At 34.6% G+C, this 14,224-nt stretch overlaps 1 protein-coding gene across 10 annotated transcripts in view; it reads left to right on the top strand.

Annotated features, from left to right (window-relative positions):
• GLMN (glomulin, FKBP associated protein) overlaps window positions 1-14,224 on the top strand; it is a 35,854-nt gene that overhangs the window by 3,690 nt on the left and 17,940 nt on the right. For 9 of the 10 annotated variants that reach the window (XR_003536023.1, XR_003536024.1, XR_003536025.1 and 6 more), the window contains 13 exons: window positions 283-391; window positions 1,516-1,762; window positions 2,228-2,327; window positions 4,205-4,392; window positions 4,867-4,920; window positions 5,718-5,748; window positions 6,103-6,192; window positions 6,778-6,819; window positions 6,903-6,976; window positions 7,295-7,379; window positions 8,567-8,676; window positions 9,765-9,828; window positions 12,984-13,107. Coding sequence is in view for 7 of the 10 variants with exons in the window: in XM_027694292.1 (XP_027550093.1) it covers window positions 283-391; window positions 1,516-1,762; window positions 2,228-2,327; window positions 4,205-4,392; window positions 4,867-4,920; window positions 5,718-5,748; window positions 6,103-6,192; window positions 6,778-6,819; window positions 6,903-6,976; window positions 7,295-7,379; window positions 8,567-8,676; window positions 9,765-9,828; window positions 12,984-13,107 (1,318 nt within the window). In the remaining 3 variants the exon portion in view is untranslated. The remainder of the gene's footprint in view (window positions 1-282; window positions 392-1,515; window positions 1,763-2,227; window positions 2,328-4,204; window positions 4,393-4,866; window positions 4,921-5,717; window positions 5,749-6,102; window positions 6,193-6,777; window positions 6,820-6,902; window positions 6,977-7,294; window positions 7,380-8,566; window positions 8,677-9,764; window positions 9,829-12,983; window positions 13,108-14,224) is intronic. The other variant, XM_027694293.1, reaches the window with a different exon arrangement.

Here is a 14,224-nt window from a genome sequence, read left to right as displayed (position 1 = left end):
GCCAAATATACAAATGTATTTATACAATTCTGTTCAAACAATATTTGCATAATGGATCTACATCAGTACTTGGATAAGCTGCTCTTGGCAGCTTATTCTCTCACCTCGATTTAAAGGTACAGTGTATTCAGAGTTCATGGTGCATGTTCAGTGGGTAGGGCTCTCTGCTTGGAGGTGGGCAGCCTCAGCTTCAGAGGTGTGGTTTTCACATCATAATGAGTTAAACTCATCTAAAGGACACGATTTTAGCTGAGTTAGCTAACTTGAGTTCCTCTCTTGCAGCTGTGCAATCCAAAGGAACTGTTTTTGGGTTTACTTGAGCAAATTGAGCAGACCTCTGGAGATCAAGTGTGTCAGACTGTCATGTTATTGCTTCAGCCTTTGCAGACAGGTAAGACTCAGCTTATCGTACAATTTCTGAATTAGATTATTTTCTCATTTATTTATCAACTTAGTTTAGCTTTTGCTGGAATGGTTTCAGAATATACCTGTTCTGACAAGCTTTACAGTCTTATGTTCTACAAAATAACACAAGGTATAACTTTCATGCTTATATTGGCCTGCTAGAAAAAGATTTTAGATGGCATTAATACCATCAGTTGAAAAAGCAATATTCAGCTATTTCTTATCAGTTACAAGAATGTGGTGTAAAGCACTCATACTGTTGTTACAGAAATAGAGAATTAAATGGATTTATGAAATTCTTCATTATTTAACTTTTATACAGTTTCATATTTTTATAATACAAACCTTTCATTTCAGTTGAAGTATGCTGAAATACTTGATTGGTGAGGGGGAAGCATTATTCTGGCTTACATATGAAAATTAAAAAGATTGGGTTTGGACACCCTCTACATAGGCAGCAAGTGGTAGTTTCTGTTTTGATATGTGAGATGAAACCGAGTGTTGTGTATAAAGCTGAATTCTGACTGTAGCAATCTCTGAGAATTTAACAAGAGGCATACGTGATTTTTTGGATAGCCAATCTGCAGTTAGCATGCACTGAGTCCAGTTAAAATGGAGAGCCTCAGGTGCTGCTTCCTCAGTCTGGGAGTGCCTCTGTTGGTTCTGCCATGGGGTGAAGACCAGTTCTAAGCAGAAGAGCTGGGCACTTTGTTTTTCTGTGTCTCTGGTTTTGCCAAGCACAAAAGCAGGCAAGTAATAAATGCCTTTTCTAGGTCAGATAAATGGAGTATTATTTCAGTTAGCCCAGTTCTAGAAAGGCAGATTTTTTTTCAGTCCTCATCAGGGTGCTATGGAGAAAGGAAGAACATTGAAATGTGTGATGGCTTTAACATTTGTTATTTGCAAATACATGGTCATGTTAACTACAGCACATTAAACTTGCTGATGATGTTTTGTCTTGCTGGAGTTGCTCATGTGAGTGCCTTCCTTGAAACTAAATGCTTTCTTATGTAGTCACACTGTTTCTCTTCATGTTTTCCTCTACTAAGTAAGTAATAACTTTCTGTCTCAAAATGTTCTTTTTCCCTTTTTTTTTTTCCTTTCCCCCAGTGCTTTTGAAACTTCAGAACAAGAAGGCCTACTCAGTGGGTTTGTCGTTGGCCATGATCATGAATCAGCTTACTCCCTTACCTGTACCTTACACAAAACAACAAATACAAGAAGATAAACTTGGTCTTTGTCAATGTTGTAATGCAGTGGTGGACTTTGCTAAACCCTTTGTGAATGAAGTTGTTAAAAATATGGAAAAGTCATCAGAATACGATGACATGGAGCTGAAAGAAGAATTATTAAAATTGTGAGCATTTTATGTCAGTGTGATATATTCCTATTACTTTACAAAATGGTCGATAGGCATTTATTACATGAGCGGTAAATAAATCACCTTTTATAATGCTGTCAACTTACACTAACATGGTATTTTGAAAAAGAAGCCCTAAATATGCCTTGTTTATTTATGAAGTGAGAGAAGAAAGGTAAAAACAATTTTTTTTTAGTACAGGGAAATGGAAGAACTATTAGTTGCTGTGCTGTGAAGCTGATTTGGTATTCCTCTGCTTCTCAGATTTTCAACAGTGAGGATAATCTGGAGGTGAAGTCTAAGGAACACTTCTACAGGAGATGTTGGGTTTTTTTAATTCTCCTTGGAATACCAGGAATAGAGCATCTTATGAGTATAGACTTTATTCTTGCTCATTAATGACACTACAATACTCTATTTTTGACCATATTGCTGATTTAGTTTCACTTCTTTTTATTTCAGCTGTATGAAAAGCCTGAAATACCCATTATTGACAGCTCAGCTTGAACAACTTGAAGGCATTGAAGAACATCCTTTTCGGCATTTTGCAACTGAAATTATAGTAAGTGCAGTCAAAATTAATTACAGTGTTAGCAAAACCAGTGGTCTAGTTCAGAATTACCTGTAGTTTGTTCTAGAGCTCATTTTGCTTCCTTTATTGGTTAGTGGGGTGACTTACTGGTCCTTTAAGATAATGCAGGTAAATAAAGTTCTAGAACTGTTCCAGGTACTGTCTGTGGAAATTGCAAATCTTCATACACAGTTTTGCTCCTTGATGAACAAGTTTGCACTGCTCTCTGAATCAACAGCTGCAACCTTGCTCTAACTGCTTCTTTTTCTTGATGATGTATGAATTTATTAGTATATCTAAAGGATCATCTTTGCTGCAGTATTGCAACAAGGTAAAACCTATATTACCTTTAATCCAAGTGTTGCACAGAGTGAAATCTCTGATGTGCCTGGTGCAATGCCAGCTGACTATCAAAGAATCTAAATTGATGCTTGACTGAGCTGGAAATTCAGTGAGCACGTGTCCCTTCCATGCTATCAATGCAGTTACTCTGGTTTTGAATGTTTTACATAGCAGCTGTATTTTATTAGAGTAAGATTAATGTAAAGGTAATTTTATTCCAATTTGCAGCAAACCCAAGCCTTATAAGGAGATAATCAGGTGCAGTCCATGCATATGTTGGAACACAGATTATGTGAATGTTTTCAGAAGTAGGACTAGATGCGATTAATAAAGTTACTGCGCATAGAGCTGCACTTTGTTCACATTTTGAATATGGTAAAGAATATTTCCTTTCTTGCACATATCCAAATTAGTGGCTTCACCCCGGCTGGCAGGTGAGCCTCCACTCAGTCACTCACTTATGGCCCCCAGCAGAATGGGGAAGAGAATCTGAAGGGCAAAAGCAAGAAAAACTCATGGGTTGAGAAAAAGACAGCTTAATGAGGCTGGGTCATGGTGTTATTTGGAAAGGAATGGCACACTAAAATTTGATGAGCTTCAAAAGGAAGGCCTAGAGCTAGCTGGGATGAGGAAAGCACACATAAATATGTATGCAAATGTGCATGCACACAGAGGAGGTCTGGAAGTTGCCTTGTGATGCAACTATGTTTTTTCTCCAATTTGTATTTAAAAATCTAAGCATTTTTTTCACAGAATTCTATATTCAGATGTTAAGATTGTGAAGTGAAGCACACAAAGTAGTTGGCAAAACTTTTGGTTGTTTTTCAACAAAAATTGGGTTTTCCCTCATGATCACATCCACTTTTTTCCCACAGCATGCCTCAGCATGGGAATGGAAACTGCTGTGTGGATCAGTCAGGTTGTGCAATGAGAGAGAATCTTGTTTCTGAAACCTGTACTTCATTTATTGCAGGACTTTCAGGATGTGCAGGAAGGAGGCAGGGATTACCAGAAGATGATCTCATGGTTAAGATAGTTGAAGGGTACTCTGAAAAACTGGCTTTTTTTCCTGCCTTTTCTCTTGGGCACAGTCTGAAACCATGTGTTTAATACTAATTATGAATTAACATTTTCTTTGTTTTCTTAAGAAATTTACTTCTGGTGTTTATGGGATTGGGTAGTGGGATCTGAAACTAAGGTCAGTAAGTCATGCTTTGGCCTCCTGTGTAATCCTAGTTTTCCAAAACTGTTTTGGCAACCCCGCAATAGTGAGCTGACCTTTATCTCACTATTTCTTCGTAATATGTACAATAGGACTTTGCTATGTTAGTAACATTCTTCTAGTGGTGGTTATTTTTCCTGCAGGGTTCTTTTCGTGTGCATATGTGTATATATCGTAAATATCACATTTATTTTAATTTATACTGTACAAGAGAATGTACTGTAAATACAGTTAAAGCTTTGAAACTTACTTGGTATACAGGTATTTTAAAGGCAACTATAGGCAATCTATCATTCTTTTTCAGAACATTTTGTGGAATATAAGAGAATTGATACCATTAGTGTTTTTACATCATAAAGGCAAAAGTCCAGCCTGGGAGAATCAGGAGTTTGCAGACATAGAGCGAAAGAATTCTGCAGATTCTTTGGCATGTCTGTCATATCTGATGTTTGTTCAGCATTTTGGTATCGAATGCTTTCCAGTGGTTTTTAGGTAAGAACTATTCTTTCTCATTTATTGTAAGTCTGTACTTCGAAGATTCTTTCTGAGCAGAAGAGAACTTTATTTGTGAATAGTTATGAATGAAAACTGTATTTCACTGGTATTAGTTTTATGTCAACCTTTATGCATTTATATTTTATGTAGCTTATATTATTCATATAAAGAACATAGTCCTGCAGATTACTCTATTACAGTTTAATTTCAGATGAGCTGTCCTTTTAAAGAAACTGTCAAAGATTAGTCATGTGGTGAAAATTAATGCGTATTAAATGTTCAATTACATATTTATAGACGGTTTTCATGTAAGAGTTACTACCAGTGATTTGACTTACAATTTTTTGTCTATTTCAAAATTATAGAAAGATATTTTAATTTTTAAAGAATACTAATGCTGTCAAATATATTAATTATGTGCAAACATATATGGCTTATGCAGTTTAATGTAACCTAATTTTTCTCTTTTAGCCCATCATACCTTCTGCTATGCAATATGACACATATTGAAGTGCTACTGAAAAGGTAGAATTTGTGGGATTTGCAGGTCTAGCTAATGGGTGTGATCTTTTATAGTAATTCATAGAATCAAATTTCAAATATGCCATATAAGTTCAGTAGAGGTTTTTAAACCTGAGCATTAAAATGGCAAGTTCCACTACAAGATGGCTTCTTCTACTAAGAAGTAGAAGATTTCTAAAATATTTACATATTGTTTTTATCATGTATTGTGATAGCATTTTTAGAAACTTTATTTGGAAAATGCAAAATTAAGGTAGTTTAAACACATGCAGAATAATTAATGTATATTTACTTGCACTTCTGTAACAATTATTGTAATACTAAAGGTGACTATTGTGATATTATTTATTTGAATGCATTCTGACATGATACACAATCTGATTAAAGGTCAGGCTTTCTAAAGGAAACTGAACTTTTCTATATATTGTGATTATTTCACCTTCTATAAGCAGCAGGTTACCAGATAGCTTCTAGCAGTGCTAAAGAAGGGAAGTTTCCCCTTATGAATACTTACTATTTCATTTTCTTTCTTAATCAGCGTGTCAATACCTGTATTGAGCATTTATAAATATTGAGGGGAAAGAAGTCATTTTGACCTGAAGAGCAGAGTCCAATGTTGAACTTTAACATAAGCAAGTTTATTCTAAAAATCTTTGAGAAGAGTAATGAAGATACTATATTTAGAAAATAGAATAAAAATTGTTGAGAGACAGGTTTTTGTTGACCTCTGTTCTAATATTTCTTCTGAAATATCAACAGTGTCTTTTTAAATAAAACTTAAATTTGACTTTTTTTTCTAGAACAGAAGAATCTATGTTGTCTAAAGGACTTGTAAGTTGTTTTTTTAAATTCAATTTTCAATGTTAGAATGTTTATTTTTTTCAATTTAAGGAATGGTAAAACTCTTGTTTCCCCTTCTAAGAGAGGTGCAAATGATAGTTCAGATAATAGTTCCAGAAATATTTTGAGGCTTAATTAGGTATTCTTCAGTGTTACAAATACTTATATTTTTTGGACTTTACACTCCTGCATAAATGCTTAAATTATCGCTATTATAACTGCAGCTCCTAGAAACTTTCAATATCAGAATGAGTACTTACAGCTGTTTTAGCCATGAAATGTTAAGCATATAGATTAATGTCTTCTATATGTGCATACTATTGCCATATTTTTTTCCACCTGCAGGATCTGTTTGAGAGCAGTTTATTGAGAATGGAAGATAACAGCCTTCTCCATGACTATTTAGAATTCAGAGATTTTATTAATGTACCTCAGGTAATAAGAAGCAATGTACAGAAGTCCTCAGAGTTTGGTTACAAATAATACCTAGCTGTCCTCTAGGTGTTGGAGAGAGCACATGCTACTGAACCTTTGTACATCTGTGTTGTTAAATGGAAACCTTCAGTGTTTTGCTACATAGAATTGATTGTCTTTTCTGCCTGCTGCAGCATGAAGCTTCAGTGACAATTAAAATATACTTAGTGTATGTTATGTACAGGTCACTGAAGCAGGTGGGCACAGATCTTAGTTGAAAGAGGGTACTTGCTCGTTTTTGCCTCTTCTTGCCCATCTGCTGCTTGACTACGTTCTGATTTGGACCCAACAGTACAAGGATTGTATTCTTGTATATCAGCCCTGGGGTTTCGACCACTGAAGCTTGTGTGAATGTCTCTGATGAGAATCTTCCCATAATCAAGTGTGCAGTGGTTTGTGGGTTTTTTTGGGTTTTGTTTGTTTGTTTGTTTTTTTGTGGGGGATTTTTTTTTTTTAAACTTTTTAATGTCTTGAGTAGATTTTAGTTAGTGTTAATGTAATAATCTGTATATAAGTAGAAATTATGTTTTCTTTGTCCCATTGCAGGATTTGGTGAAAATTATGACCCTTTGTCCTATGGAGCATCTGGTATGTAAAGTTACCTACAGAATGGGTTAAGTGCTGAATTTATTGAATGAGAATCCATCTGATAACATCTCTGTTTTCTTTAGAGAAAGAAGAGTTTAAGTATTTTGCAGTTGTTCATAGACAAGTTTGACACTGAGGGAAAATATACATTATTCAGGTACGCATCCAAGTTACTGTAGATTGTGTAATATCAGCCTTAGTGCAGTTTAATTATATAGATACAGTGATTTCTGACAGTTTCCATCTAGAAGTCACATTCATTTTACTTGTTAATTTTTTGATAAATAATAAATTTCAATTGCCTCACATAAAATCACCTGTCTTATGTAAGCCAGTGTTTAAAGGTTACATAGTCATCCAGTATTTCTGTGGTAAAACTCCCACTTAGTAAATAAGCCCATAATGTCATCTAAGTGTTGAGCTAACTACATAGGAAGCTTTGAAGAGATAATATCTTTGTTTTGTTTGTTTGAAGGTGTTTACTGAAGACAAGCAACCATGCTGGTGTGGAAGGATACATTATTAAAAATATAAAAGATCAGATTCACTTATCGTTAACGGTGAGGCTGTAACCACTAAAAAACAAATTGCCATCTCAAAATTCTATCAGTATTATGTTGAGAAAATGTCCACAGCTTAAACTTTGAGTGATGCATTAAAAAAATCCACTTTGAAAAGAAACATAAGATTGGGAAATTATATTAAAAATATCGCCTTGGCTTTTTATATGTGTATTTCCATTCTAATTTTATAGTTATATTTTTAATTGCACAATCTTATTGTATTTTTCTAAGAAGTTATTATTACCTTTTCTGTGCTTGAAAGTACATGTTTCTTTCTTAAGTGGAACTACTCAGTATTTTGTTTTATCCCCACAGTTCCTAATTTTTTGAATATAATTCAAATCCTACAGTTCAGGGAGAATTATTAATTTTTTCTTGGTTTTTCTGATGACAGTCAGCATTTTATTATGAGTGCTTTGCAAGCGATAAACTCATCAGAAGGGGTGGAGCTAGATCAAAGCCTTTTAAAAATCTCATTTTATAATCGTTTATACTGGGAAGTTGGGAAAATTAATTAAAACTAAATTATTAACTCTTTTTTTTTTTTTTACTGCTTAGGGCCTTCTCCAACTAAATTTAATTCTCTAGTATACTGCCTTTTGTCAAATAGGACAATTTAGTAAATTTATGCATCTTTTATGCTGGCAAAATTATGTCAGATGACAGTTAATTACTATATATTAGACCATACTCTGTCCTGTATATTGAATCAGCATTATCACATGATGAAAGCTGTTCCAAAAGGGGCTTGCACTAAAATTGAATATGTGAAAGTGCATTCTGAAATTTCACATTTAAAAAAACCCAGTGACACTGCTTTTATGAAGAACAGTCTCTGATAAAGATAATTAATTGTTGCATACCTCAATATAAAAAAAAAGGGTGCCTTCTAAAATTTGCTATGTTTATGTAAAGAAATATTAACTGTATTGATGATGGAACACTAAAGAGGTGGAGAATTTTTTCTGAGAAAATAAGAAAGAACAGCTTGGCATGCAGAGACAAATTGGGGAGGATTATGAAAGGCTACTTTGTGTACTTCAGTGACAAGGTAGTAACTAGAAAATACTGCTTCCAGTGTTCGATTATTCTGTTCCTTTTCTTTTTTTTTTAGCCAAATTACTGTTAAATTATGTAAGATTTAAATTTTGCACTCAGCTAAACTTTTTATATTGTTTTTTCAGAAGGAATATGATAACGTGTGGTTTACAGGACATCACCTGATCTCCCTTCTAGATTTAGTACTTTCACTTCCAGAGGGTGCTGAGACAGATCTTCTGCAAAACTCAGACAGGTGAGTTGTAATGACAGTTAGAGGCTTTTCTCTTTTTTTTCATCATTTAAAAAGACTTTAAACTGCCTTTCTACAATGACATATGCTGTCATGTAACTAATGAGGTGACAACATTAATGTATTTTAAATTTTTAGAACTAGAATCGGAAATGATAATTTATTTCCATGAACTTTGCATAGAAGAATGTCACAATGCTATTACATTGATTTTTAACAATAAAAAAGAATTTCCTCCTCCACTCCTTGAGGATATAAGACTTCAGATGTGAAATTACACTAATTAGCAAAGCATTATTTCTTGAGCAATATCTGATTTGTCAGCTTTCTGCAGAAGCAGTTAGAGGAATAAAAGCAACGTGGTATGTTGTCTTATACAAGGCAAGACCAATTATCAGATGCAACTTATAGGCTGTTTTACAGATTGCTGCTGGGAATCCAGTACCTCATGAGTAGGAATACAGATCCACCTGAACAGTAAATAATTGGAATTAAGAAATAAAAAAATAACTGAAATATCTCTGAAAATCTCCTGTATAGGACAAATCTTATATGATGAGCAATGGTTGGGCTTGTAAATCAGTAAGGTGAAAGAGTCCAGATGGACATATACTTGATGAAAAAATGCAGAAGTATTATCTCTAATTGTACTTCTTTTCTGGAAAAGGCAATAAATAATTTCTGCTAAAAGTATGGAAAAACAAAAGCAAAAAGCATATTTGAGAAAGCACTCAAAGGTAAAAATTCAGTATGGTAGTAAAGAAAACTGTCACACTAGTTTCAAATCAACTTTGGATCACTAGTGATGCACAGTATAAATTCTGTGATAAGATTCTGTCTCTTCAGGGGACTCTTTCCCTCACAATCAGGAGCTTTCTCCAATCTGATGACAGTTTTTACTTGCGAAGTGTGAACCGTTGTATGGACATCACTGCACACTGGTGCTCTAGACTAAGCTATATTGCTCAACAGACAAGTGTTTTGTACAAATGGATACTTTCAGGATATCTGGCTAATGAACAGTTTAGGTTATTGTCCCTGTAATATAAATCTGTGCTCTAGATCATAAACAGTATGTTTTTAATTCACAGGATTATGGCATCACTAAATTTGCTGAGATACTTAGTCATTAAGGATTGTGAAAGTGATAATCAAGTAAGTACTAAGTGATTTGAAAATGATTGATTAGCTGAGACCTGAGAGATGGATTCACGTGAACACTGTTATCCTTGATTCAGAAAACATGGTCTTTGCATTTTTCTTTGCAATGGTTAGTTGGCCAGAAGTGATGCTTTTAATTAAAAGAACTAGGAAATATGTGATGTGTTATTTTATTCTGATGAAATTTGTTTGCATTCATATTGTGAGTGTAAACAAGCTTAATCCTTTTACTCTGCCTCATAAACTGTGGTCTGTGTCCATAACGTTAGAGTGTGTCACCACAAAATCACATACCCATCAAGCATTCCCATGAGAAAAAATTTGTTACTCTTGCTTATTGCTGGTATCCCTCAAAAGCTCCAAGTCTGAATAATAAAAATAATAATGATGATGATGATAATAATAATATAAACCCTGGCAGTTCAAGAGATCCATTTTGTTCATCTTCAGGAAAAATACTTTTTGTGCAATATGCTAAAAGTTGTTAGGATTTCTGAGAAAACATTAAAAAAATCAAATTTAACTAGTTTTTAGCTGTGCAAAACAATATTCTGTATTTACAGCAACTGTGCAGGTGCATGATAGGTACATATTAAAAGTTTCTCAAGGTATTAGCATCAAAAAAATTCTTGTCTGTAAGATATATCTGCTGAAGTTACAAAAGGAATGGCCAGACCCATCCAATTTTCTGCTACATTGCTTTACTGGAAACAGCCTAGAACACTTTATGCACAAAGGTAACCTGCCAGCCTAAACTGCCCACCACTGCAGTTTACCCATGTTTTTATTATAGCTCTGCCTCTTTACCTTCATTTCCTGTGTGTGAATGTTTGAATGGAGATATTTCAGAAATACTCTGCAATATATTTAAAAAATTGAAACTGTCCTTACGTATTTTACCCATTTAATACTGTGCTACCTCAGTTTAAAGCAGCAGCTTTAGTTGTAATCCCTGCCTCTTTCTTCTCTGTTTTATTTGTGTTTTCTGTCTGAAACAGTTAGGGAGATGTGTTACACTTTGCACTTCTCTACCAGTATTTGTTCCTCAGCTGCTGTGTAGCTGATCAGTGCAGCATTTCAGGATGGATCTATGGCTTTGTGTACAGTCAGTCCTGTCCACCTGCAGTTGATGCAAATGTGTTCCTGGATGCTTGAGGGAGAACTTGTTGGAATTTCACAAGTGGGTCGATAGCAGATGGTTCAGAAGTGCTCTGATTTTGATTGTGTCACTATAGCACTGAAGAGCTGATGGACTTGTGTTTAGTTTTCTGACTACCTTCCACTACCAAATAGTTACTTATTCAAAGAGGAAATGCAACTTCTGTTGACTCTTTCAAATCATGTTTCAACAATCCTCTATTTGTTGCAATTTAGGAGCGTTTTATCCACTATGTTGTGGAGTGACCAAGTATCACCTATCTCCTTAGTATTAAATGTTTTGATTTTTGCATTAAAATACTTATTTAAATTAGTGACAGTTTAAAGAAAAATTGCTTTTCAGTTTTTAAGTGCAATAAAGTCTTTTTTGACTTGAATAGGCAATATCATGGTCATATGAGTATTCTAACCAGTAGATAAGTATCCTAAGATGTTTTGTTGCTCTCTCTCAACTCCTTGATTTTCTTTATGTTTGGACTAATGGATTTCAGCATGTCATGTTCTGTTTTCTAACATACAGAAAAAAGTTCTGATCTACTTTTAGACTACTTTGAGATCTGGGTATATAAGTTTTATAAGTGCCTAATAATGGTGCATTTCTAATTTACTATTTATATTATTAGTTAATCTTGATAGACTATATCTATTTCTCATATTTAAGGAGTGATTACTATTTAAGTAATTATTATGGTCCACTCAGTTTCATATAAATACATAGCTTTGTGAGAAAGGTGAGAATTCTTCTTTTATTCTTAATAAAAACTTACAGGTAGTAGCACTGAACTGCTCTAGCAGTGCTGTCTAGTACCTGGCAAAAAGAATGTCCCTACAGTTTGAGAAGAAAATAGCATCACATCTGAGGGTTTCCTGACAAAAAAGCCCTGTCAGTTCTTCTTGACTTCCTCCCTGTCTCTGTTCATATAGTGCAAGTGGGGCAGAAAGAAAATGCCTCCTTTCATGTCAGTTCAGATTTTTTTATTGCTGTGTAACAAGTATTTCATTAATCAAGTTTAAAAATGTTTCCGGAAAGCTATTTCCTTTTTTTAGCCACATTCTGGTGGAAGTAATTACTGTTTTGCTTACTTGACCAGTTGACTTTGTGTCATTTAGTATTAAAATTTGATGAATTTTCCACTGTCATCAGTAGACTCACTGTGTTTAACACTGAGAATTCTTATTTTTATCGTCCTTACTCTGCCCTTTGTGGATACTGCCTGAAGAAAGGAGTTGTATAAGTGGCTCTATATCTAAGGACACAAAGCCTGCTGTGTGTTTGTTTCCTTCTACAGCAGTTTTGTAACTACAAGCTTGTAAGGTGCCCAGGCAGAGGAGTTTTCCTCTTGTGCTATATAACCCTGATCAACCTTGTTTTTGACCACCTTTTCCTTGTATCTCTTGCTTCATGAAGGCCATTATTGTGAACTGTTCTTTCCATCCATGCCAAACTGGGGAGAAGTTCATAGTCACTTTGGCTACTGTGCCTAAGGACGGGGTAGTAGCATATCTAGTAACATTCCTACAAAGCTTTTTAAATGCAATATAGACATTTGGGGAGCATATTCATCAGAACTTTCATTTGGCATTGCAATACAGTGGAACATTAATTTAAATATTTGTTCCATTTTGCTGCCTAATTATCTGAGAGGAACCTACAACTGCTGTTTACTTGCTGTAGAGATTCCAGCCCGAGAAAGTGGCTAAGTATCCCCTCCAGCATATCAAGATCCCTTCAGCTTTGCTTACAAACTCAAGCTTTAAATGTGCATTTCCATTGCTGTAGTTATCAGCCTACATACTAAGTTCCCCCCCCCTTTTTTTTAACTGTTTCATCCTCCAATCAACAAATAACATCATGGAGAGGGAGAGTTTACATATCCATCACGATGCTATTCATGGTTATAAAGACTAGCTGAAAAACTTGTACTGAAAAACCAAGTATTGCAATGCTTCATTAAAACTGATTTGTAACCTCCTCTGTTCTGTTTGAATAGACTGGTGTATGGACCACACTCACCAAGATCGAGCAGAATTTTTTAAAACCACTGCGTGTAGGACTCAATATGTCGAAAGCACATTATGAAGCAGAAATAAAAAATAAGAAAGAAAACAGAAAAGGTTAGTTGTTGGTGTTTTTCCTTAGTTTTGTTCGTATCTAGAAACTTTGATAATCCTTTGGAAACAAAGAATTGTTGAGTGCTGTATAGATCATGTTTTATTTAACTGTTGATGCTATTCCAAACCTCAGATACTAATTTAGGAGTTGCTATATTTGATATTAAAATTTTTCATAATTGGTCAGAAAATCTGAACTTGTTTATCTGTCATCACGTTTGTAAATCTTATGGAAACCTAACAGAACCGTCACATGAAGACCTTCAAAACTTGTTCTGCATTTGTACTTTTGATTTCAATGTTCCACAGGAGCAACTAAGTCTCTCTGAATACATGGCCCTTAGGTTTCATACCAGGTGTGGGGAGGTTAACAAGAGAAGAAATAAGTGACACAGTGCTCTCTAAAGCCTGAAGCATTACAATCTGGATTTTTTTTTGTTTTTTTTTTTTTTTTTAATCTGACACACAGAATCAGGTTCTGCTCTGGGTTAAGCAGACACATTGCACGGGGCACAAGAGCTGAAGCTGCTTTAGGCGATCTCTCTGTATGTCAGATCCTCTGTTCCTTGTGGTCTCCAGTATAATTAAGACAGCCTAAGGAATTTGCATCTGCTACTAAAAATGTCAGTACAGCTTTTTGCCCCTAGTTTTACCCTATTCTGTAGTAAATTTCTCTAGCTTTTGACAAAGTATAAAGAGATTTGAGTTCGGGAGAGGACATCTAACTTGTGACCTTAAATGGTTTACCTTTCTTCCCCAGTGTATAATCTTTGTAAGAATTATATTTTATTTTAAATATATGGTCTGAATGTAGGAGGTTTTCCCCTTAGTTTTCAGACCTGTCCTTATAGTTTAGTCTGCTGCAAGTAATCTGTCTGAAACAGAGAAGCTTGCAGCCTTTTCTTAATAAGTATTTCATGTCTGGATTCATTAAATCAAACTTAAGAACCTCCTACTGCCTCCTTGGATGTGGAAATTTTAAAAATATATTAAAAACTGACCATATAAAATTTATTTTTCCTTTCCAAGAGAATTTGAGCTGTATAAATTGTTTTGAGTTGCAGATGTTACCTGTTTAGTAATGTAGGTGTTTGTGTTATAGAAAGTGTAGAGAGACCAT

This window comes from Neopelma chrysocephalum, unplaced genomic scaffold, assembly GCF_003984885.1.
Source record: "Neopelma chrysocephalum unplaced genomic scaffold, ASM398488v2 Primary Assembly neopelma1_97, whole genome shotgun sequence".
Lineage (NCBI taxonomy): Eukaryota > Metazoa > Chordata > Aves > Passeriformes > Pipridae > Neopelma > Neopelma chrysocephalum.
Note: the sequence above shows the minus strand (reverse complement) of the source record. Positions and strands in the feature narration are given on the sequence as shown.